Here is a 24,431-nt window from a genome sequence, read left to right on the forward strand (position 1 = left end):
TAAAATGGATAAAATAGCAGGCACTGTTGACACAAAAATGGGGTCCTGATTCAATGGGATGTCATCTTTGTTTTGTCGATACATTTTGGACACATTTAGTACCAAGTATCACACATGATTGGGAAGGGCAGCCATGAAGGAGCTAGAAAAGATTCACCAAGATCAAGTTAATTCATGCCATTATATTCCATATTACTATGTATAGGTGTGTAAACTGGACAATGAAGAAAGCTGATAGGAAGAAAGTAGATTCCTCTGAAATGTGGTGTTGGACGTGAGTGTTACGGATACCCTGGGCTGCCAAAAACACAAATCAGTGGGTTATAGATCAAATCAAGCCTGAACTGACCCTAGAAGCTAAAATAACTAAACTGAGGCTATCGTATTTTGGCCACATTATGAGAAGACAAGAGTAACTGGAAAAGACAGTCATGCTAGGAAAAGTTGAGGGCAGCAGGAAAAGAGGAAGACCCAACAATAGATGGATTGACTCAATAAAGGAAGCCACAGCCTTCAATTTGCAAGATCTGAGCAAGGCTGTCAAAGATAGGACGTTATAAAGGACTTTGATTCATAGGGTCGCCATGAGTCGGAAGCAACTTGACGGCACTTAACACACACACACACCACACAACCAAAAACCTCCTGGCTTTGGACACATTAAGTGCAAAACTTATTCTTGGGTGAAAGAAGTGATAGAAGATCAGAGGCATCTAACTGCCTAGCTGCTAGCAGAGAACATAAGAAAGGCCATGCTGGATCAGACCAAGGCCCATCGAGTCCAGCAGTCTGTTCACACAGTGGCCAACCAGGTGCCTCCAGGAAGCCCACAAACAAGAGGGCTGCAGCAGCATTGTCCTGCCTGTGTTCCATAGCACCTAACAGAATAGGCATGCTCCTCTGATCCTGGAGAGAATATGAGATCATGGCTGTGCTCACCAATGCCAGACTTCTTGCAGCCCTCAGATATGGTATGATATCAGGGCCTCAGAATTAGCAGCAACACTGCTTGAATAACAGAAAGTTCCCAAATGAATTCTTCCTGCTTCCTCCAGGCGAGATTGGATCAGGTGTGATATGCAGAGGGGTAGTAACCCCTCTGCATATCACACCTGATCCAATCTCGCCTGCTAATGTCATTTACCTGGTGTTGCTATTGCCATTTGCCATTGGGTGTCTGAATTCACTCTTCTCTCCTTAAGGACAGATGGACTCACATTCTAGCTGTATCTGAAGAAGTGAGCTGTGGCTCACGAAAGCTCATTACACTCAGCTCTGGCTGAGTGATGAGGTTTGGAAATACACAAGGTAAGCTGAAGCAGAAATCACAGTTAGCAGAGTGAGAGCCACACAGTGGAATTAGCGCCATCTGATTAAGGACTAGATAACTGTTTATTGAGGAACTTCATAATAGATAGTAAAGGGTAGAGACAGAGAGAGTCTCCTAACTACCTAACTAGATGAGAGAGCACAGACAGAACTTCCAAGAAGAAGCAGGATACTGCCCTAAGAATATCAGTCTGGAGACAGACAAAAGGTGGCACTTGAAAGTATGGAAGGTTCCTAACCTTACTGTCCTATCTAACGGCCCACTTGCTGCCTCCTGCAGGGTTTTCTTCTCATTCTTTCTTTGAGCGAATTGCCAATTCCAACAGTCACAACAGTACAAGGTTCTGCCCGGAACAAGCAGGAAGCAATTTAGCAAGTGCACAAAAGGAGGACAACTGAGCTGTACAAAGCACTTCCAGCAATACTTACCGTATGGCTACTTTCCACACAAGCACATAAAAGCACATGCTGATTCAGGGCTGATGTACTCTGTTCCTTTTTGTGTAGTTGAGTAGTCCCCGTCAACCCAGGGTACACATTCATGTGGACAACCATTGTCTCAACTGGCAGATCATGAATACAATCTCCAGCATGAGGACCAGCCAAGCCAGCACCCTCGCCATATGTATCAAAGAACTGACTGACAAGCCAAAATAACGTCTGAGAGGACTAGGGTGTACTTTTACAGATCAAATCAATAACTGAAACAATGAACTCCCCATACAAATGTGTGTGCTTAGTCTTAGAAGCAAGAAGGGGAGGGGGGGAAATCTACCAGTATTGCTGTTGTGGAAACTAAAGCACTCAGGCAAAGAGAGTGCTAATTTTTAAGTAAATTACCAGTTTTGATTTGTGCTTAGTGGACCACTACGTCTTAGCATTAGCAAGTTGAACTGCTCAATTTAAGCAACCAGACCTGATTCTGTGTTCAATTAAACCAAGGTCCCATTAAGGAGAAAAAAATTACTTCCTACAGCTCTACATTGACTAACAGTCAGTACTTAATCTGGGCTGGGAATTGAAGGAATTACCAGGGTAAAATTTTAGTCAAATTACACGCGTAATAATTAACTGGATGCAGGCTGGTTTTATTAATTTTGCTGAAAGCATTCAAAACACCAAATTGTTCTTCAACAGCATATAATTATATCTGTAATTCAAGAAAATTAGTTGTACACAATGATTTAGGAATTGCAGCCCAATGAGCGTGAGTGTTTTGCATGAGGGGAAAACCTGTTTGGAAAAGAAGCCTCTGTATGTGTGTGTGCGTGTGTACAAAAGTAAGAGAAATGCCCCTTGCCAGGTACAGGTAGAGCATCTCTTATCCAGACATCTCATATCAGGACTGATCCAAAAACTGGACCCTTTGAGCCAGCATGCAGGCAAATCTGTGCTGCCTGCTTTCAATGTTTCCTCTCACCTACAAAAAATAAAATACAGTGTACACTGCATTGTAGGTGGAAAGCCTGCTGTTGTCTGTTTGTTGTTTTTTGTTGCTCTTGTTTAACAGCTGATGCAGGTATTCTGAGATAGTTACACCTTTGCTTTCTGGTGGCTCAAAGTACACAAAATTATTTAAAATACTGTTTAAAATTACATTCAGGCGATACGTATAAAGTGTATATAAAGCTTAAATGAAATTTGGGTCCAATCCCCAAGATATCTCATTGTGTATATGCAAAAATTACAAAATGTTCCAATATACGGAAAGATCCGAAATACGGACCACTTCTGGTCCCAAGCAGTCTGGATAAGGGATACGCAACCTGTATTTGTCCTTACAGTATGTGGCCTTACAAAGGACAGATAGGAGCCTTGTGGTCCAATTTGCTCCTCTGTAATTTTAGCTACAGCAAGAAAGGTAAGTGGGATGGCAAGAGCAGAGTAGTCACTCAAGGGGCAATAGTTACAAGCAAGCAAATGTGCATTTGCTTTTGTATCCCTCTGCAGTCCCGTACTTGAGAAACTGACCAAAGGCTTTAACTGGAGACAGACGAACAGGGTACTTGTGACAAGAATAGATTTTTTTAAATCCCCCCCAACACAATATAAAACATACAACAAAAAAACACGCAAACTACACCACACAACAATTCTTCCTATCAATATCAGTCTTGGACAAGTTACTGTTTGCAAATAGCTGGAATGGATATGAACCTTCAAGCCTAGACTAATATAAAACCATTAAATACTTGCAAAGCATAATATTAGGTAATTAACACCCTATTATCCCACTATTTGCATGTGTGTGTGTATGTGTGTATATACACACACACACACTGATATCAAACATTTACTTAATAATATTTAGCACGGAAATAATAAAGGAAAGAGTAAAAGTAAAAAAATTCTTTCATATGTCATAACCTTGTTTAGTTATCCCAGGAACAGATTGTTTTTACTCTCTGCAGTATGTTATCAATGTTGCAAGTCCACCAAGGACCAACTGATGAAAACCAAGTCAAAATTTTGCTTTGGCCATTTCTTGTACAGGCATGCAATCCCTCATGGCAGCCATGGGCAGGACTGATTTGTATATATTTACCTCATGAACGCGGCATTGAGTCATGACTTGCACATGTGAACAGATCGACAACTGCCAACAGCACTTCTATGCCAACTGTTTTCAGTTTTATCTGTACACAGATTTACCTGCCTGACACAACAGAAACAGAGTGACATGTGTGCAGGTATGAACAAGAATTCAGAGCCCCTGGCTTGGACCTAATATCCTTACAGCGCAGGCCTAAGTATAGTTATACCCACATAAGCCCACTGACTTCAGTGGACATAGAGGACTATAACTCTGCTTAGGACTGCACTGTGGAAATTCTTCAGAACTTTGACCATTTGTCTAGTGAAAAGGTTCTTGCTACCAATTGAGAGGCTCTTGATTGTACCTCCATTGTCCTGGTTCCATCATGACACCTACAATACCCAGGATTTTGCCGTACTACTAGTTTTTTTTTATTTTTTGCAAATGTCATGGTTTGGACGTCAGTATCTTACCTTCTGGTACATGCACACTCCCAAACATGGGGTTGCATAGAGGCACAATGGAAAACGATTTTACATTGGGCATATCCATGTTATTCAGATGTTTCTATTTTCATAGGTATATGAAAAAGGAAGGTGCTGTATAGCACATCAGCTCAAAAAATATGACTTAAAAGTAGTATACCACCAGATAAACAAAGACTGGATTTTGAACAGATGTGTTTGGGATAATCTCTTTTTTTGCCTCCTCCGCCCACCATATCCATCAGTAACCCTTTCCAAATGCTGCCTGTAGGGTATAGGGGACCCCTAGGAATACCAGTAGGTGAGAGAAATCAGCACACTCACCACCCACCACTGGAAGTACCCTTGCAGCAATGGAAATCTCATAATATGTTAAGTGGTGGTGTGCATTCAACTAGGGAAGAGCTATCTATCAAAGCACTATAACCCCATGGTTTCAATATTTGCAGCGCCAACATTTTTATGCAATAACACCACCATGCAACAGACCACGGGTTAAGTTCAGGTGAATATCTTCTTTGTGCTACTAGTCATTCTTCCAAGAACATGGTCTCAGTCACTATTGTGGCTCCAACAGGTGCAACAAGGGCTTATTTTTAAAACTGGGGAATTGAACAGTCAAAAAGACACTACAAGTACAATCAGTTTGCTTAAGCTTAAATGTAACTGCCTTATGACTTTGAATTCTCTAACACCACGCAGGCTTAAATGCATTAAGAAGGTGGTAGACAGATGGTAGAAAAGGTACAGTCAGAAGTGTGCTCATTTTCATTTATGGCGGAGCTGTAAAACCTAGTTTCAATGTGATCATCATATCCCGGAGGACCCTTATTTAATACTCTGGAAAATTTTCACCTGCCTGCGGGTGTAAGACAGATATTCATTTTTAGCCTGTCTGGGCTAATAAGTGGCCTGTTAATTTCATACCTTCTGAGACTTCTGGTTAGCTAACGTTTAATATTAATGGGGGGGAATTGCCTCAGCCCCTATTAAAGTGTAGGTAAGAGCAAGCCAGAGGCATTTGTGAGAGTTTGAGTCCGATTTGCTGATTATAAAGGTAAAGCCAGATGCACATGTTGCAAAGCCACCTAATAGTGTTTTAGTGTTTATTGACCGTATCCACATAATATATACTTAAATTATGTCCTTTTCTTATCCCTCTTTTTTCCTAAGCTGAAGAGTTCCTTGCAAGCAGAATTTATATTCACTCCGTCTATAGCGGCACTGAAATTACTTCAGATTCAATCATGACAATCCAAAACAATCTGATTTTCAAGTCTGCTACCCAATTACGTTCCATCTGTAATCAACACAATCAAGATCATACATCATCTTGGGCTCCCAGCCAAAGTCAATGACTGGACCACAGAAAATTCCCAGAAGGGAAGAATGCCTGATGAATGCTGCTTCAATAATACAGTGTGTATTGATGGGGCACAGTAGTCTACAGTTCCCGTTGATGATGATGAAGATGATGAAGAAAAAGAGTTGGTTTTTATACCCTGCCTTTCTCTACCTTTAAAGAGTCTCAAAGCAGCTTACAATCACCTTCCCTTCCTCTCCCCACAACACACACCATGTGAGGTAGGTGAGGCTGAGAGAATTTTGAGAGAACTGTGACTGGCCCAAGGTCACCCAGCAGGCTTCATGTGGAGGAGTAAGGAATCAATCCTAGTTCTCCAGATTAGAGTCCACCATTCATGTGGAGGAGTGGGGACTCAAATATGGTTCTCCAGATTAGAGTCCACTACTCTTAACCACTACACCACGCTGGCTCTCACATGTAGAAATATGTCACATGCCAAGAGCTGTGCGAGGGAGCACCTAGCTAGCTGTGACATGCTGCTTCAGACAGGTTTCCTGGAATGGGCACTAAAGACATGGCCTCTTGGGCTAGAGTTGCACAATAGCACTGGTGCTGGGTGAAGGGTTCCCTGTGCTGGGCTGGAGGCAAGACATCTTCCTTTTTGTCCTACAAGAGGCTCGAGCCTGCTGAAGAAGGCTAATAGTATCCAAAAGAACCGTCAACGGACTATGTCTCTGACCTCCAAATCCTATGCTGTTTTATTTTCCTGGCAGTCTAGCTGGAGGAGGAGAAGGAGAAGAGTTGGTTTTTATGCCGACTTTTTTCTCTGCCACTTAAGGAAGAATCAAACCGGATTACAATAACCTTTCCTTCCACTATGCAGAACAGACACCCTGTGAGGTAGCTGAGACTAAGACTAAGAGAGCTGTGACTAGCCCAAGGTCACCAAGCTGGCTTCATGTGGAGGAGTGGTGAAACCAACCTGGTTCACCAGATTAGCCTCCGCCACTCATGCGGAGGAGTGGGGAATCAAACCCAGTTCTCCAGATCAAAGTCCACCACTCCAAACCACTGCTCTTAACCACTACACCACACTGGCACTCTAGTGGAACCAGCATCCCTATAGCCATTGTCTGCTTTACACAGGAATCTTGGGCACCCACAAAAACAGCCCACTGCTTATAAGATACCAATTCTGTGCAGTCCTCTAACAAAGCTTTGCAGTGCTTGGCTTATCCTCAGCGGCATTTGGGACTTACTCCTGTAGCGTAAAGGCTCACTGATGGCACAATCATGTCAGCTCTAGAAGGGTGAAAGTCCTGGCCGTACCATGATTACATCCAGCCACAGCTATGCTGACTCTGTCCACAGGCAACTCTCCTGTCACTTGTCTTCCATGTTCCTTTATCTGACATTGCAGTTCAGACCTTCAAGCATGCAACATGTGGCACAGGGGAGGGGCTGTGGCTCAGTGGTAGAGCCTCTGCTTGGCCTGCAGAAGGTCCCAGGTTCAATTCCTGGCATCTCCAGTTAATGGGACTAGACAAGTAGGTGATGTCAAAGACCTCTGCCTGAGACCCTGGAGAGCCGCTACCGGTCTGAGTGGACAATCCTGACTTTGATGGACCTTGACAGTCTGATTCAGTATAAGGCAGCTTCGCGTGTTCATGTGTTCACAGTGATGTCCACTGGGCCCTGCAGTTTCCTTGGTTGCCCAGCAAGGAGACACAGTTCAGCCTCAGATCAAATACATGTCTTCTGATCAGCAAAAGAGGCATGCCCTGGGAGAAGCCTGGAGAGCTTGTTGCCTTGGAATTTGTACAGACGGACCTTGTGTAGGTGCTGTGAACTCTATCGGGCAGACAGCCTTCGCCTGTCAGAAGGGAACTGTTGGCTTGAAGATGGACGTGCTGGAACACCCTGGTTTTGCTTTGGTGGTGTTTTACTTTGGAAAGGGACTGTGCCTTTAAGGCATGATTCCCTGATGCAACAGCCATCACAAAAGAGCTACAGTACTGCAGCATTTACAACTCTGCTGCATGGCTCTCATCATCTTGGCTAATCTACAATTGTTAGATCTCGGAATTTAATCAGCATAGTCCTTCCTTCAGTGTGCTTTAAAAGAAGAAGAGTTGGTTTGTATATGCCGACTTGCCCTGCCACTTAAGGGAGAATCAAACCGGCTTACCATCACCTTCCCTTCCCCTCCCCACAACAGACACCCTGTGAGGTTGGTGGGGCTGAGAGAGTGTGACTAGCCCAAGGTCACCCAGCTGGCTTCGTGTATAGGAGTGGGGAAACTAATCCAGTTCACCAGATTAGCCTCCACCGCTCATGTAGAGGCTTCAGATTAGACTCTACCACTCCAAATCACCGCTCTTATCCACTATACCACTTATCCAAACATCTGATTACTTTCAGTAGGTTAGATATCATCTAAGATACGAGGGTTGATGATACTTTACTGTGTTATTGTATACGGGTTTATGAAACACACACTAGCCCATAGGAGTCCTGTGTTTTTGAGCTTCATGGGCTCAAAGTAATGCATATCCACTTAATGAAGGACAGATTCGACTTGAATGATCAGAAAGGTAGTTTTCACCTCATGCATAAAAAAAATTAATAGTGCCATTAAGAGTTCTCAATGAATCCACCCCAATGCACTCCTGCCCCTCCTCCAACCCCTCTTGCATTTTATGTCGTGCATCATAGTGTCCTTGAACTTTAAAATAAGACACTGAAATTCTTGGGTGTAGTCTTGAATTTTTATTTAAACATATAATTACATGCCGTGTAAAATTAGAAAGTAGAACAGGATGTCATACAAAGGATGAAATAAAAATAAAAAATAATTATACCCCTAAGTGCTTATCCAAAATTAAATGAACTCTATTATCTTTTTTTGTTTTCATTATATTAGGCATTAGAATAGTGACACAGTGTTCTAAATTAAATTACTCACCTTTCTTATTTTGTTGCAATCCACATTAATAAAGATTGTTTCTCATTATGGAATTTAATAGGGGAAGGGTTTGTTCTTTTGGAGAAAGACATTAACATATTAAGTGTCTCTCTTCTAAAAAAATGACAGCTTTGCAAGCATGTCTTTCTTTAAATGGAACGTTTTAGCAGAAATTTGGTACTGCTTAGAATCTACATAACTGAGAGATCATGCCTTTCCCAAGGATACATCCACATGATGTGCAACTCATATAGTCCATGGGCTACAAATGACTTCATTGGTTCCCTACTTCTCCTCCATTAATCCCAGCCCCAAACTGAGTTATGCTGACAGCATATAGGGAGTTCCAAGATATTTTTCTTGTCCACCATCAACAACTGCTTTTTCATAGCAAAATCCCTAGACAGATGACAAGCTCTGCTCTGGGAAGGAACTGTGTCAGTGTCCCAAATTGCCATCTATAAGCACAATCTAGGTAATAGGGTATCACAATCCCTCTTGTGTACAAGGGGGGGGGGGAGAGGGAGAGAGGGAGAGAGAGAGAGGGAGAGAGAGAGGGGGAGAGGGGGAGAGGGGGAGAGGGAGAGAGAGGGAGAGAGAGGGAGAGAGAGGGAGAGAGGGAGAGAGGGGGAGAGGGAGAGAGGGAGAGAGGGGGAGAGAGAGAGAGAGAGAGAGAGAGAGAGAGAGAGAGAGAGAGAGAGAGAGAGAGAGTTTTAATTTTTCTCCTTCTTAGTCCCCTTTACTTATTTCACCTCCTAAGAAATGAGACACCAGAGGCTTTTTCAAGTTAACAAGCAAGTAACAGAGATTTATTAAACACTGTAGAAGGGATGGATTTGGAGGAAAAACTGTATGTAGGAGTAGCATAGACCCAGAGCTATTTTATAAGTTTCACTTAGAAGGCATAGATCCTAGATGGCTTAGTTGATACAGAATTACAGTTCTTAAATTCAGTTCACAAGTTCAGTTCCCAGAACTTTTTATAGATGTTTCTATATAGACCCTGCTGCCTAGCTAACAGTGACGGTGGAGACCATTCAATCTCTCTTCCCCAGAGAAACACAGAAGCATGGAGATTTCTCCTCAAATCTCTCTTCCACTTCTCACTATAGATCTGCCCCACTCTTGCGGAAGTAATCCCTGAACAACATCCTGTATTTGGAATATCTCCTTCCCAGAGCCTATTCCCTTCCAGTGACCTGAGAAAGGGCCCTTTTCCTCCCAATCTCTGCCTGTCACTCCACAGGATTTGATTCACACCAGCTTAGGCAACTCTCAACCCTCAGGTTCCCAGAGTCAAACAGCTACTGATCATGCAACTACTGATCACGCAGGTTACCAAAACCAGAATCCTTTCCTTTCTTGAGAAGTGAGAGTGAGCTCCTTAGCTCCGCCCACTCTCCTTCTCTGAGCTTCTCTTAAAGATTAACCCTTTGTTTGTCACATAAGCGCTTTGGAGGAAGAGGCTACGCATATAAGGGCTGTCCTTTCCCTCATTATGGGGAAGGCAAAATCTTCTCACTCATTTCGGGGATGACCCCAGTCACAAGGAAGTCCCTGTATAAGTACATGCAAACACATATACAGGGAAGTCCCTGCAATACACAAGGCCTTCCCTCCAAACATCTCCTATCATAATACAAGCATGTTGATGATCATATGTGCCATTGGTGTTTCACATCAGCCTCTCACTTTACAGTATTGTTGATCTGTTGCCGACAAGGCGACAGCCTGACATATCTGCAGATAAAGGAGCCGTTCGTTGTGGCAGCTGCCTACTCCCCGTAACTGTTAGGTTTGCCCCCCCCTTTCTCAGCAACAAGTTGGATCTTATGAAATGGAGTAAGTGCTCCATTATCAGATGGAGTAAATTCATGCAATGGACCTTTCCTCCCTTCCGTTTCTGTAGCCCCTGCACAGCTCTTCCTGAGGTTCAGGGGATTACTGGAAACAAAGCAGACAAGCTGCCCAGGAGAAAACAGCAAGGAGGAAGTGTGATCAAAAATCGCCTCACACGCTTCCTGTACCAATTTGCCACTTCTTTCCAACAGTCAAGAGAAAGGGAAGTCGTTGATAACTCCTGATGCATGCTTTCTTCCCACGACCCCATTTGTAACTGTCTTCCAACAACAGAGAAACAGCGGCAACAGAGGACTGATTCTGTGCATTACGTCAAGAAGAACTTTCTCCCCGATGGGGACCCAAAATGGGCTTACATCATTCACCTCTCCTTCGTTTTATCCTCACAACAACCCTGTGGGGTAGGTTAGTTTGCGTATGTGTAAATGGCCTAAGGTCATCCTGCAAGTCTCCATGGCAGAGTGGGGATCTGAGCCTGCATCTCCCAGATCTTAGCCTGACACTCTAACCACTATACAACACTGCCTTTTATCAGGAGACCATAATATCTTCACAAGCACAGATTTATATCTTATAGTTTACCTGGTTCTGTTGAGGTGAAGGGCCAACTGCCACACTTTTGATCCGACGGGCGCAGCTTATTCATGTTCAGCAACTGTGTGATTTGTGGCACATCTGAATTTAACTGGCAGGCTCGAGGAATTGTATCTGTTGGCCCATCAACTGTGAATGAGAGACAGCAGTACAAGCTTGAGTAAAAAGGCAAAGATTTATCTTTTCTACAATGGCCAGAAACAATGTGGCCTACAAGCTAACTGCCTGCATCTCACAGGTGCTCTCTCTCAACCGAATGCATGCACAAAAACACATACCATGAAATTCATGTTCATGTTTTTCAAAGCTCTTAGCCCCCATGATTACAAAATATAAATGAAAAAAGGAACCAAACAGGTGGCACATGTTATATCAAAGTCTCAAAAACCAGACAGCAAATAAAACTAAGCCAAGCATCATTTATCTAATTTTGAACTCAGTCCCTGAACGGCTCAAAAAATTCAGAGAGTGGGGCCAAGTACAGATACGTAGTTTTTTTTTTTTTTTTTTACAGACCTGGGGGACTGTCCCCCATATCTGCAGAAAAATACATAACAAAAACAATTAAAATGCAAGGTTTGGTAGAAAAGACTGGGTTCTCAGGCTGCTACATCACAAGAACTTGGCTGCCGTTTTAAAGGAGGAGCAGCCGCTTGCCACATGAACCAGGAAGGAGGAGAAATGGCTGTGGGAGGAGGAGAATGAACTGCCCCCTTCCCCCCCTTCCACTGCTATCACAAGCCAGGCAGGTGAGTCAAGCAGGACAGTGTCAGCCACTGCCACTCTGTGGCTCAGTGGTAGAGCCTCTGCTTGGCATGCAGAAGGTCCCAGGTTCAATCTCCGGCATCTCCAGTTAAAGGGACTAGGCAGGTAGGTGATGTGAAAGACCTCTGCCTGAGACCCTGGAGAGCAGCTGCCAGTCTGAGTAGACAATACTGACTTTGATGGACCAAGGATCTGATTCAGTAGAAGGCAGCTTAATGCGTTCATGAGTTCACTCCCCTCCACTGTTGCCCCAAGTTGGGTACACAGGTGAGCCATGGAGGAGAGGGAGACACCATCACCCCACCCCTCCAACTGGTGTGAGTGAGGAAGAAGAGAAGGAGGAGCCCAGTCCAGCAAGTGAGCAAGCTGAGGGTCAGGGCAGGATGGGATTCCCCAATCACAAATCCCACAGTTACCCAGCTTGTCTATTATGTTTCCAAAATGTATGATTTTTAGTTCAATGCCATGATTCTTCCAAGGGTAAGATTCATTATTTTAAAATCACGAGCTAGCGATACTAGGGCGATCTTCGTAACCTCATACGGACCCAGAAAAATACCCCCCCCCCTTCACGGGATCAGACAAATGGTTCATCAGAAGGTCTTAGTTTCCAAGAAACATACCAGTTTCCAGCATTCTAGAAACAGCCTTCTGAGGTTGAGTAATGCCACAAGGACCCAAGCTTGGTGTTTCATTGCTTCTTTGTATGAAAAAAAACTATTACCATGACCACCCTTGAAATCAGTATGACTCATCTCAGTCAAATGATGCTCCTCTGGCAAAGATCTTAGCAAACACCTTACCCATTCAGCAGCATGCTAAAAAGAGTGCACGATGTGTGTGTGTGGAGGGGACGACGACTGGTAGGTCCAAGGTAAAGAATCCCGGAGTAAGGGGAGTAAACAAATGCCAGAGGCAGGCTATAGCTGAACTACTTGTTCCAGTAAGCTGGCCATCTGTGACACAGGTTTTCAAGGGAGTGGTGAGTGGAAAGGCTCTTTCTTTAGAGGGGGGTGGACAAGATGATAATCTGACTCCTTCTGGCCTCGTCAGTACACAACTGTAATCACATGCACTTATATCTTCTGTAGGAAGCATAATTGCAGATGGATGATTCCTGTTAACAGTAACTGACTGTTAAAGTAATCTGCATGTGAGGGATGAGAATTAATTAGATTTCAGGGAGGAGGGGCTTTGTAATTAAAATATACTCAACAGTTAATTGCTCTCACAATTTAGATCAGGGAGATTTCTCTAAAGCAACAGTGTGCATTGGATTCTGCTTCTAAGTTGCTATACTTAAAGAGAACTCTATAGAATTTGAAACTTTGGCCCAATTCTTATGTTGCCCAAACAACAGCATGGTGTAGTGGTTTGGAGCAGTGGACTCTAATCTGGAGTTTGACTCCTCGCTCCTCCACATGAGTGGTGGACTCTAATCTGGTGAACCGGGTTGGTTCCCCCACTCAAGCCTGCTGGGTGACCTTGGGCTAGTCACAGTTCTCTCTGAACTCTCTCAGAACTCTCTCAGCCCCGCCTACCTCATAAGGCGTTTGTTGTGGGAAGGCAATTGTAAACTTCCTTAAAGGTAGAGAAAATCGGGGTATAAAAACCAACTCTTCTTCATCAATAGCCCACATCACAGGTTCTTCCCACACAAGCATCAACCCAAAGCCGTCATGGGAGGGAGCTGGAGTAATGGATCCTCTCACATGGCCCAGGGTGCCTCATGTTACCGGGGTGTGTGGCACTGTAGCAATTTCCCACGCCATCGTGTTGATGTGACTTCCGGGTCCTTTTCATTTACAAATTTCAACTAAACGAAGCGCTCTAATTGTGGGTTGTATTGTCTTTAACGTATATTGGGGGGGGGGCTTGCTCTGATACTGCAAAACCAGGTACCCATAAATGCATTCCATGTTATTTGACAGATGGAGTTCCCAGGGTTATGCTGATATCAATAAGAGAGAAGAAAACCACTGCATAGAAGAAAACTCAGTTGGACGACAAATGTGGAGCCAGAAAAAACAACAACCCCAAAACCAACTCCCAACTGGAGAATGAGGGAGAGAGGTTGGGTAGTTGCACGGCTGGGTACCCAGACATATTTTGTGTGTGTATTAGAAGGCCATATCAGCTTCCTGGTTTAATAAGAAATGAAAAGGCTGAGACAAAATGTGAAGACGCAGCTCAGCCTCCAGAGAAATATCCAAAGAGCTTTGCAGAGAGAAATCTACTTATCCACCTCATACCCAATTCCATGGATCTCCCCCTAAAGGCTCAGCTTCACTGCTCTAATCCAGATTAAAGCGAATAGAATGTTTCCAACTTCAACGAAAGATGATTAGCCTGCATTGTTTCACAAATGTGACCAATTTCTGTTGGCTTCTTTTATAAAATTGTCCACCGGTAGCTGCTTTTCCTTGTACTTCCATTTCTGAACAGATACTCAGAAAGTCTCAGGACTGGGTCCTTGGTAAGAACTATTACGTTATGCAAAGTTTGTGGGTCTCTCGTTTTGCATCAGTGTACGCATTAGGGTTTTCCTAGCATAGCAAAATAATTTGAAAGAACCTCTCCATCACCTCATGCCCTGCCAAATGTTTCTACCCTAGTAATATGGGCCCAGCTCAATGGGAAAGGCTGTAGTGCAATCCCCATTGAAATATTAGCAGAAGGGGGTTCCTTGTAGATTGTGTTCTTTGCCTAATCAAGTCAAATAACTCCACAGCTCCTGCCGGGACTATGCTCATTTACTACAGACATGAAAGGAAGAAAAGCAAGTCGCTCTGCTCCAGTATGTATGCAACATCTAACTCAAAGGAAAATGTAAAATTTGGAAATAAACATTTAAGAATTTGTAATATGATGTTTGATAGGTTAACAAAGCCTACATTTCAGGAATTTGCGAAACTTTTCACTAGACTATTCCTATCATTAGTGGATGAAAAGAAAACCGAGTAACCCCCAGCCAGATAAGTTGCTGCAACCTGTTATTAACATCTCCCCCAAAAATGTCAATACATTCAGCTTCCTATGTTACCTGCTAATTAGTTCAGCATCTCAACACTAGCATTAGAAAAGAGCTGGAGTCCAGTAGCATCTTAAAGACTAACAAAATTTCTGGCAGGGTACTAACTAGCATGTTAGGTACTAACTAGCTTTTTAGTACCTCATTTAAAGCAGTGGTCTTCAACTCACAGGCCAGGGCCGTAGGTGGACTGCAGGCCCCCCACCTGTGTCCGCTGCTAGACTGCCTGTAAGAGCACCAGACTCCTTTTTGGAGAATGCCAGCGTGGTGTAGTGGTTAAGAGCGGTGGACTCTGATCCGGTGAACTGGGTTGGTTTCCCCACTCCTCCACATGCAGCCAGCTGGGTGACCTTGGGCCAGTCACAGTTCTCTCTGAACTCTCTCAGCCCCACCTATCTCACAGGGTGTCTGTTGTGGGGAGGGACAGGGAAGGCAATTGTAAGCCGGTTTGATACTTCCTTAAGTGGTAGAGAAAGTTGGCATATGAAAACCAACTCCTCTTCTTCTTCTTTATATATACATTACATTACAATGTATCACCTGGTACCCAGTTTGTGCTTCCTGGGTCTCCTGGTCTGCTGCTACTAGTCCTAGTTTTAACACTGGTGAGGTCATAACTCTGGCTCCTCCTCTTCCTGTCACATGAACACAGCCTTAAACTGAATCAGACCATTGGTCCACCAAAGACAAAACTGTCTACTTGGACCGGCAGCAACTCTCCAGCAACTCAGGTAGAGGTCTTTCACATCATCTACCATCTGATCCTTTTAGTTGGAGATGCTGGGGATTGAACCTGGGACCATCCGCATGCAAAGCAGGTGCTCTGCCACTGAGCCAAAGCCCCTACTCATGTGTTATATATTTACAACTCTGTGGGTCCTATGCTGCTTCCTGAGAGCTAAAGGTGGATCCTGGGTCTGGAAACACTGAAATACACAGATTTAAGCTATCTCTGCGCAAAGCATTTGTATTTATTTTTAAAGCCTAGAAGGAGTTAAAAGTTAAACCTTTCTAGTGAGATTTCTGCAGGCATATTAAATGGCCTACCAACTTTACACACTAATAAAAAAGAGGAAGGAAGGGAAATGTATGTAAAAAGGAAAATGTATCTACACCACTTTGGCTTCTTTGGAGAAAGGATAATTCAACTGCTAACTGTCACTGTTATTAATCTCTGCTATGAACATCTTATCAACTAATGCTGTACTGTCTTCTAATGTATTAAAAGTGTGTATGGTCTCTTTTCGCTTGTTTCTAGATGTAGCAGTTCCAAATGTATTAAAAACAGGGATTCCCTTTCAATCTTGGGCTGCATCAACAGAAGTATAGTGTCCAGATCACATGAAGTGATGGTATCAGTTTACTCTGCTCTGGTCAGACCTCACCTAGAGCACTGTGTTCAGTTTTGGGCACCACAATTTAGGAAGGATGTAGACAAGCTGGAACGTGTCCAGAGGAGGGCAACTAAGATGGTGAGGGGTCTGGAGACCAAGTCCTATGAGGAAAGGTTGAAGGAGCTGGGTATGTTTAGCCTGAAGAGGAGAAGACTGAGAGGGGATATGATAACCATCTTCAAGTACTAGGAGGGCTGTCATATAGAGGATGATTCTATGACCTTAGGCAGATGATGAGAGGGAGGGCATCTTGGCCATCTTCTGGGCATGGAGTAGGGGTCACTGGGGGTGTGGGGGGGAGGTAGTTGTGAATTTCCTGTGCTGTGCAGGGGGTTGGGCTAGATGACCCTGGTGATCCCTTCCAACTCTATGAATCTATAATTCTGCAAGGATAGACAGCTTGACAGAATACCTCATATGACCTTCCTTGCATCCCATGGATGGGGCCCTGCTCCACGTGCTTTGGCTGTGTAAAGTTCAGCTGGCTACTGCACGAAGCAGGGTTTTTAACTGATGAGGGGTGTTGTCTTGTTCCTTCCTCAAGCAGTGATGTAAAACCTCTCCCTTCTGGAACCTTACATTCTGTAAAACTGATAACCTGATGCTGCTTAACTGTATGCCTTCTAGATTATTGACCTGTTTTAATTTTGTGGCATTTTTAGCATGTCCTCTTTTAATTTCATGCACGTGTCCTTGAGCTGTGAAGAGGCAGGATAGAGCTTTTTTTTTTTTTTTAATAAGTGACATTTTGAGAAGTTTGTGATACAAAAATATGAACCATGCAAAACAGGTATTAGGATCTCAGAAAGTTACTGAGCGTGGTTAATGGGAAGAGACACTCCTCACAACCACAACTGAATAACCTGTTCGTAATCTTCTATGCATTTTATTTTTATGTTTTTTTTGCTATTTGTAGCCCGCTCTCCCCAGCCTCAGGGCGGGTAACATAATTTAAAAATACATCAACAATATTAAAACAATAAGATTAAAAGTTAATTTCTGAATTTAAAACAACAAAATCCTAATTTAAAATAAATGCCCCAAATCTCAGATGGCCCCTAAATTCCAATCAATCATATTGACCGAGATAGGCGGGAGGCCACCCCCTCAGTTGATACAGTGTATAGCCTGGAAAGGAGGAAGGGAGGCCAGCAGATCTAATACCCGCAGCAGCCCTCAACTATCTGTCTGGCAGATGCGGAACTCTTTAAGGTCCCCCAGGGTCCTGGCTCTCGTCGGGGAGAGCCGCACACTCTTAGGGCCAGGGACTACCAGTAGATTATTATCAGATGACAGTAGAGATCTTCAGGGGGTGTACCAGGAGAGGCTGTCCCAAGATACAAATGTAAGGCTTTCAATTTTCTCTCCATCTTAACAAAGGTATTGCATTTTCTAATCCTATATTCTGTACAGTACACACATACAGGAAGACTCCGCCATCCTGTCAAAGTAGAAAGCAATGCCAATTCTCTTTTGCCTTCAGCTGGTGCATCCTCCTGTTCAGCTGTCACCCTCGCGAAAGCCATTCAATAAACATTTCAATATGACAGACTTCCTTCCAGACTGACACATAACAAATCAACTACTTAATGGATGGGGAAAGGCTGCCTGCGCAGATGGCACAGCTCTGCTAAACAAAATGCTGGTCCTTGAAAGCCAAAGGCTTACACATTCAAATCACCTGGACAGAATAAGCACAAAATTAAAATACCATCTCCAAGGTGCCTTTCTTTAAAAAACAACAACAACAACGACCGCAATGATACACTGGGATCAAAATTGCAGGACTTTAGCCCAGGGCTGAGAAAACACATTCTACTGAAACCAAGACACATTTGCTCACTAGGAAGAGTGCCCAAAACTGACCACCTGCTTCAAAGAAGAATGCAACTGCAAGCAATCGATACCCAAAAGACTGCACTCTTTCACTGTTGGCCATTGGCAAGCGAGTTCCTCTCTGAGGTCAAGTGGGGCCCTGCTCCGCTCCACACCCGAGCAGCTAAGGAAAAAAACAAAGCATTTGGAGAGGATCACTGCCATTTGCCTTCTTCAACAGCTCAGCCACTGTCATCCTTTTGCAGTGAAACAATCTCCTCTCACTCAAAAAATGCCTGCATATTTGAACGTCTTCACTGTGAAGCAAGAGCACAAATGCAGGAAACAGCTCTGTAAAATTTTTGACAGATGATCTACAAATTGGTGGCACAATGGGACTAGGTTCAAGGAGAAGTTTACAGGAAGTGTGAGTCGGAAGGAAAAGCAACCTAAATACTCTCCTATAAGAGGTACAAAGACCCACTTTTCAGTCTCCCACAGGGGAACCTCTGCACTATAGACCCAGAAGAAGAGAGAAACCACAAAGAGCTCCCGATGACTAAAGTGAAAGAGCAGCAGCAATTGAACAGAAGGCCAAAAAGGATGCACACAGACTCAGAGGTTAGGCAAATTAGCAGGCTGGTGGAACAACTCACATTACAAAGCAAAACCTCTGAAATGAATTGCTACCTGCCAGCAGCCTCTTATTACTTCCTTCTGCACAGGAGCTGGGAGTCTGAAAGATGGAAATTGAGAAGGGCAAGGGGGGAAAGGGGAGGTAGTCCAGAATCTGCAGGGCAGATTTGAGGGGGAAGACATGATCCCCCTTGCTTAAAATACAACACAGCATTCAAACAGTAGTATGTGGTGGAGGAACAACAGAACTTTTACTAATACTATGTGAAACGCCGGAGGGAGAGTTAATGTCCAGTTCTAAAATGGAGAAAAATAAAGGTTAGATTTCATGTGGCTCATCTGAGCAGTTCCAAGTCTTTAGAAGACACCTTGAGGAAATGACACTCTTAGCAGAAGAGCCAGCTGATAATTAAATAACAAGCTCTCTTTCAAATTGGTTAATGAAATACTTACCTGAAGGTAGCTGGCCAGAAGATTATTAGCAGTTTTGTATGCTAATTTAAAGATGGACCCTTTTCCACAATATAGTTTTAATGAAGGTGGTGCTTTATGAAAACGTTAAGTGCCTGCCTATATTGTAACCACATTGAGCTAATGTCATTTGCCGCTTACGAGCAAGTGATGTGCGTGACCTGTGCTCACATTAATTGCCATGAAATCAAATAAACTCTCCAATGATTCATCACAGAAGCTTGACAGACATGCATAGAAATGTACTGGGGAACATGAACAGTAACAGTGCAGGTTTCAGGGCACCCAGCTTTCCAACGCACCATCTTCGTCAGCGGCGTCCAGCGGCTTCGACTTCAGCGTGAAGATCTTCCTCAGCTTACAGTTAGCTGAGACAATGATGCCATCCAGGGACTGGAAAACAGCTCCTTTGAATATCTCACTGGTGAACGCTACCAGGTCAATGCATAGATTGCACCACTGAGGAAAAAGCCAAACAGGATTAGTGATACCTCTGCGCAAGCTACTGAACTTGGCAGGCCAATTTCCCAGTTATTTATGAAACGTAATTGTACTGCAATCCTCAGAGCTGCCACTAGGAGAATACGCTGACAATACACAGACAAACGCAAACAGTGTGTACTGGAGCAATATTATTGATCTAACTCAGTGGTTCCCAACCTTTTTTTGACCAGGGACCACTACAACTTTTTTGTTCGGTGCAGGGACCCCAAGGTTCAAAATAAAAATTCCGAGAATTTGAAAATAAACTTTAATCATAACTGTTAGTTAAACATTAAACTTAGAATAATATTTGAATATATATTTTTATAATAGAGAACTTTTAATTGAAAATATTAATTTATTATGGGTTTATAACTTTGTTCTGCGGACCTTAATTTAGTTCTCGCGGACCCCTGGGGGTCCACGGACCCCCGGTTGGGAACCAGTGATCTAACTGAAACTCTTTTGGCTTTCACTGGGGGAAAAAAACCCAAACAGTTGTGGTCATGATATTCTATTAGAGTGAATTCTCTTCATCACAGCCCCCGGATGGAAGGTGCCCAGAGCAGAACCCAGAGTGGTGTAGTGGTTAAGAGCGGTGGTTTGGAGCGGTGGAGTCTGATCTGGAGAACCGGGTTTGATTCCCCTCTCCTCCACATGAGTGGCAGACGCTAATCTGGTAAACCGGGTTGGTTTCACCACTCCTCCACATGAAGCCAGCTGGGAGACCTTGGGCTAGTCACAGCTCTCTTCGAAGCTCTCTCAGCCCCACCTACCTCACAGGGTGTCTGTTGTGGGGAGGGGAAGGGAAGGTGATGATAAGCCGGTTTGATTCTTCCTTAAGTGGTAGAGAAAGTCAGCATATAAAAACCAACTCCTCCTCTTCTTCAGCCCACTCAATACAAATCCCATGGTTCTTCTATCTGAAATTTATGCGCATTTGTACACACGTATACACACACACAGTCACACCCCTACATCTCTTCAGTGCCAGCAAAAGACCACAGACACCAGATTTCAATTTCTTTTTTAGTCCCATGGGCACGCACTATTGTGAAACACATAGTGTAAAAGCACACCCAATTATTCACTAAGGTGCTTCACTGTCTGCCAAGCACAGTGAAATGGGGGGAGGGGATTTTGGGGCCTGTGAGCACATATTTCTGCAGTTCAGGGATCGACTGAAAAAGCACACTGAGGTTTTCGGTATGATTCCCAAACTTGCTATAGACAGATTCACTAATGTGAAATATTTTAAATATCTCATTAAAGATAAAGGTCCCCTGTGCAAGCACCGGGTCATTCCTGACCCATGGGGTGATGTCACATCCTGACATTTACTAGGCAGACTTTGTTTACGAGGTGGTTTGCCAGTGCCTTCCCCAGTCATCTTCCCTTTACCCCCTTTACCCCAGCATTGGGAGAACATATACATTGACTTTTGTAATACTATACTAAAGATGCATTCTAGTAGAGTATCCAGCTGCATCTCATTAGAGACTCTTAACTGAAGATCTTTGTGCACTTTTCCTATGGTCCTTGAATCACTGAAACATATACTGATGGACTTAAATCATAGTGGAATAATACAAGAAACGCCCATGGAATGGAGCAAAAATGGGACAGATCTGGTTGGCCACTGTGTGAACAGACTGCTGGACTTGATGGGCCTTGGTCTGATCTAGCGTGGCTTTTCTAATGTTCTAAAACCCACTCAAGCATTCGGAATTTCACTTCAGACAAACTCTAACTGCCAGCAACAAAGGTTGGGATAAGCAACTATACCAGGAATAGGAACCTATACTACTCACAAGTGCAAATCTATCAACATTCTGGACAGAAAATGACCTAGATTAGGCCTGTCGGCTTTGTGGCCCATTAGCCAAGTAATATGCTTGATAAAGTCTTCTCTATTTGCGCCCCAAGCAAGCAGCAAAAAAACAGGTGCTTATCAAGCCAGTCACAGTACACGGCTGGTGGGTAGCATGCAATCTGCGAAGCTGCATTCTTGACAGGTCTGCCACAGGTGATATAGAAGACAAGGCTATTAAAAAAACCCAACACAACTATATTTCAGCACTGGCAGACATTGGTCTGAATAATTCAGAACACTTTGCAATAGAGATGTATTGGGAGAGGAGCCACTGAGTATCATAACTGCACTGAGGGCTTTGCCCTGCGACTACTTCAGCCTGTATAGTGTATCTTGTATAGGGCAGAAAGCCTTAGTTATATCCATGTTTTGTTGGATAGCAACCCCGATGAAAGAAGCCATGCGAGTGGTCTGTACTTGACCCAGCCTAAACTTTTGACAAGCGTTTCATATTTAAAATCAATAGTTGTTACTTGCAACCTAATTGTCTTCAATGCTCGTGGGTACAATGATTGATCATGAACTGACAAAAGGCCATGTGTATCACACATGAACACACGAAGCTGCCTTATACTGAATCAGACCATCAAGGTCCATCAAAGTCAGGATTGTCCACTCAGACCGGCAGTGGCTCTCCACGGTCTCAGGCAGAGGTCTTTCACATCACCTACCTGGCTAGACCCTTTAACTGGAGATGCCGGGGATTGAACCTGGGACCTTCTGCATGCCAAGCAGAGGCTCTACCACTGAGCCACAGCCCCTCCCTGCTTACCTTCTACATGGTCCTGCACTCCTCTTTTATTTTTTCCTCCTGTGCATCTGACCCTTCTGCTTACTCTCCACGCCCCCCTGAAGCCCTCAGCTAATCTACTGTTAACTCACAGTGAGCCTATATAAGCAAGGAAGCTGAGCCCCTCAGACTACCATCAACTTAGTTCCTCTGAAGCCTTCGCCCAGGCAGCTTAGGGTATTATTTGCTTATTTCTTAAAATGTTTATGCTTCCTCTTCAATCATCAGGCTCCCAAGACAGCGGAAAAACATTATAAAAATGAATGCTCATTTAAAATAATTAAAATCAACCAATTATCAACATAAAACTGTAACCAATGAAAATACCATTCTATGCCTTAGAACCTGAATTCTGCAGTCCGCAAGAACCTTATTTGAGATTAAAGCCGGCAATTACAAGGGTGCACGGCAGATATTTAAACGACTTCTGCGCATGTTGTTGAATGGTGCTTTCAGTTTTATAGAGGCAGGGAACGCTTATGCTTACAAGAGTACAGAGGTATAAAATACACCCCTCCCCCAGGCGGCAGTGGTTGGGAAGGGTTGCCCACCTCTGTCTGTTGAGTAATGTCCTCCGATAAAAGCGGCTTTTCTGGCAAGCAGCCAAGTCGTGCCTGCTTGTCAAGGGCTGTAGCTCTTGGGAATACTGACATAACAACCTCAACGATCGCACGAGGCCTGGAAGTTATGTGGGGCTGCAAGCAGCTTGCTCAGACAGGTGCTGCTTGTGTGTGTTAAGTGCCGTCAAGTCGCTTCCGACTCATGGCGACCCTATGAATGAAAGTCCTCCAAAATGTGCTATCTTTGACAGCCTTGACCAGATCTTGCAAATTGAGGGCTGTGGCTTCCTTTATTGAGTCAGTCCATCTCTTGTTGGGTCTTCCTCTTTTCCTGCTGCCCTCAACTTTTCCTAGCATGACTGTCTTTTCCAGTGACTCTTGTCGTCTCATGACATGACCAAAATACGATTGCCTCAGTTTAGTCATTTTAGCTTCTAGGGTCAGTTCAGGCTTAATTTGATCTATAACCCACTGATTTGTTTTTTTTGGCAGTCCACGGAATCCGTAACACTCTCCTCCAACACCACATTTCAAAGGAATCTATTTTCTTCCTATCAGCTTTCTTCACTGTCCAGTTTTCACACCCATACATAGTAATAGGAAAAACGATGGCATGAATTAATCTAGTCTTGGTGGACACATCCTTACACTTCAAAATATTTTCTAGCTCCTTCATGGCTGCCCTTCCTAGTCTCAATCTCCTTCTGATTTCTTGGCTGCAGCCTCCCTTTTGGTTGATGGTGGAGCCAAGGAATAGAAAGTCTTCAACAATTTCAATTTCCTCATCGTCAACCTTAAAGTTGTGTAATTCTCCTGTAGTCATTACTTTTTGTTTTCTTGATGTTCAGCTGTAGTCCTGCTTTGGCACTTTCTCTTTTAACTTTCAGCAGTAGTCGTTTCAAATCTTCACTATTTTCTGCCAATAATGTAGTGTCATCGGCATATCTCAAATTATTAATGTTCCTCCCTCCAATTTTCACTCCCCCTTCATCTAAATCTAATCCAGCTTTCCTAATTATATGTTCTGCATATAGATTGAAGAGACAGGGAGATAAAATACATCCTTGTCTGACTCCTTTGCCAATTGGAAACCATTCTGTTTCTCCATATTCTGTTCTAACTGGGCCTTTTGTCCAGACTACAGGTTGCGCATCAAAACGATCAGATGTAGAGGCACACCCATTTCCTGTAAAACCAGCCATAGCTTTTTGTGATCCACACAGTCAAAAGCTTTGCTGTAATCTATGAAACACAAGCTGATTTTCTTCTGAAATTTTCTTGTATGCTCCAGTAACCAGCGTATATTTGCAATATGATCTCTAGTGCCTCTTCCTTTTCTGAAACCAGCTTGAACATCAGGCATTTCTCGTTCCATATATGGTAACAGCCTTTGCTGTAAGATTTTGAGCATCACTTTGCTTGCGTGAGAAATTAATGCGATGGTCTGATAGTTGCTGCACTCTTTGATGTCTCCTTTCTTGGGAATTGGAATGTAAAGGGTTTGTTTCCAGTCTGTGGGCCATTGTTTTGATTTCCAT

General features: G+C 43.6%; 1 protein-coding gene across 1 annotated transcript in view; it reads right to left on the minus strand.

Annotated features, from left to right (window-relative positions):
- The window catches only part of CFAP20DC (CFAP20 domain containing), a 212,081-nt gene that overhangs the window by 121,246 nt on the left and 66,404 nt on the right, over positions 1-24,431 (minus strand). Inside the window, exons 6-7 of the mRNA XM_056864469.1 lie at positions 19,490-19,646; positions 11,064-11,204 (exon numbers count right to left, since the gene is read on the minus strand). Of these exons, the coding sequence (XP_056720447.1) occupies positions 11,064-11,204; positions 19,490-19,646 (298 nt within the window). The remainder of the gene's footprint in view (positions 1-11,063; positions 11,205-19,489; positions 19,647-24,431) is intronic.

This window comes from Euleptes europaea, chromosome 1 (assembly GCF_029931775.1).
Source record: "Euleptes europaea isolate rEulEur1 chromosome 1, rEulEur1.hap1, whole genome shotgun sequence".
Taxonomy (NCBI): Eukaryota; Metazoa; Chordata; class Lepidosauria; order Squamata; family Sphaerodactylidae; genus Euleptes; species Euleptes europaea.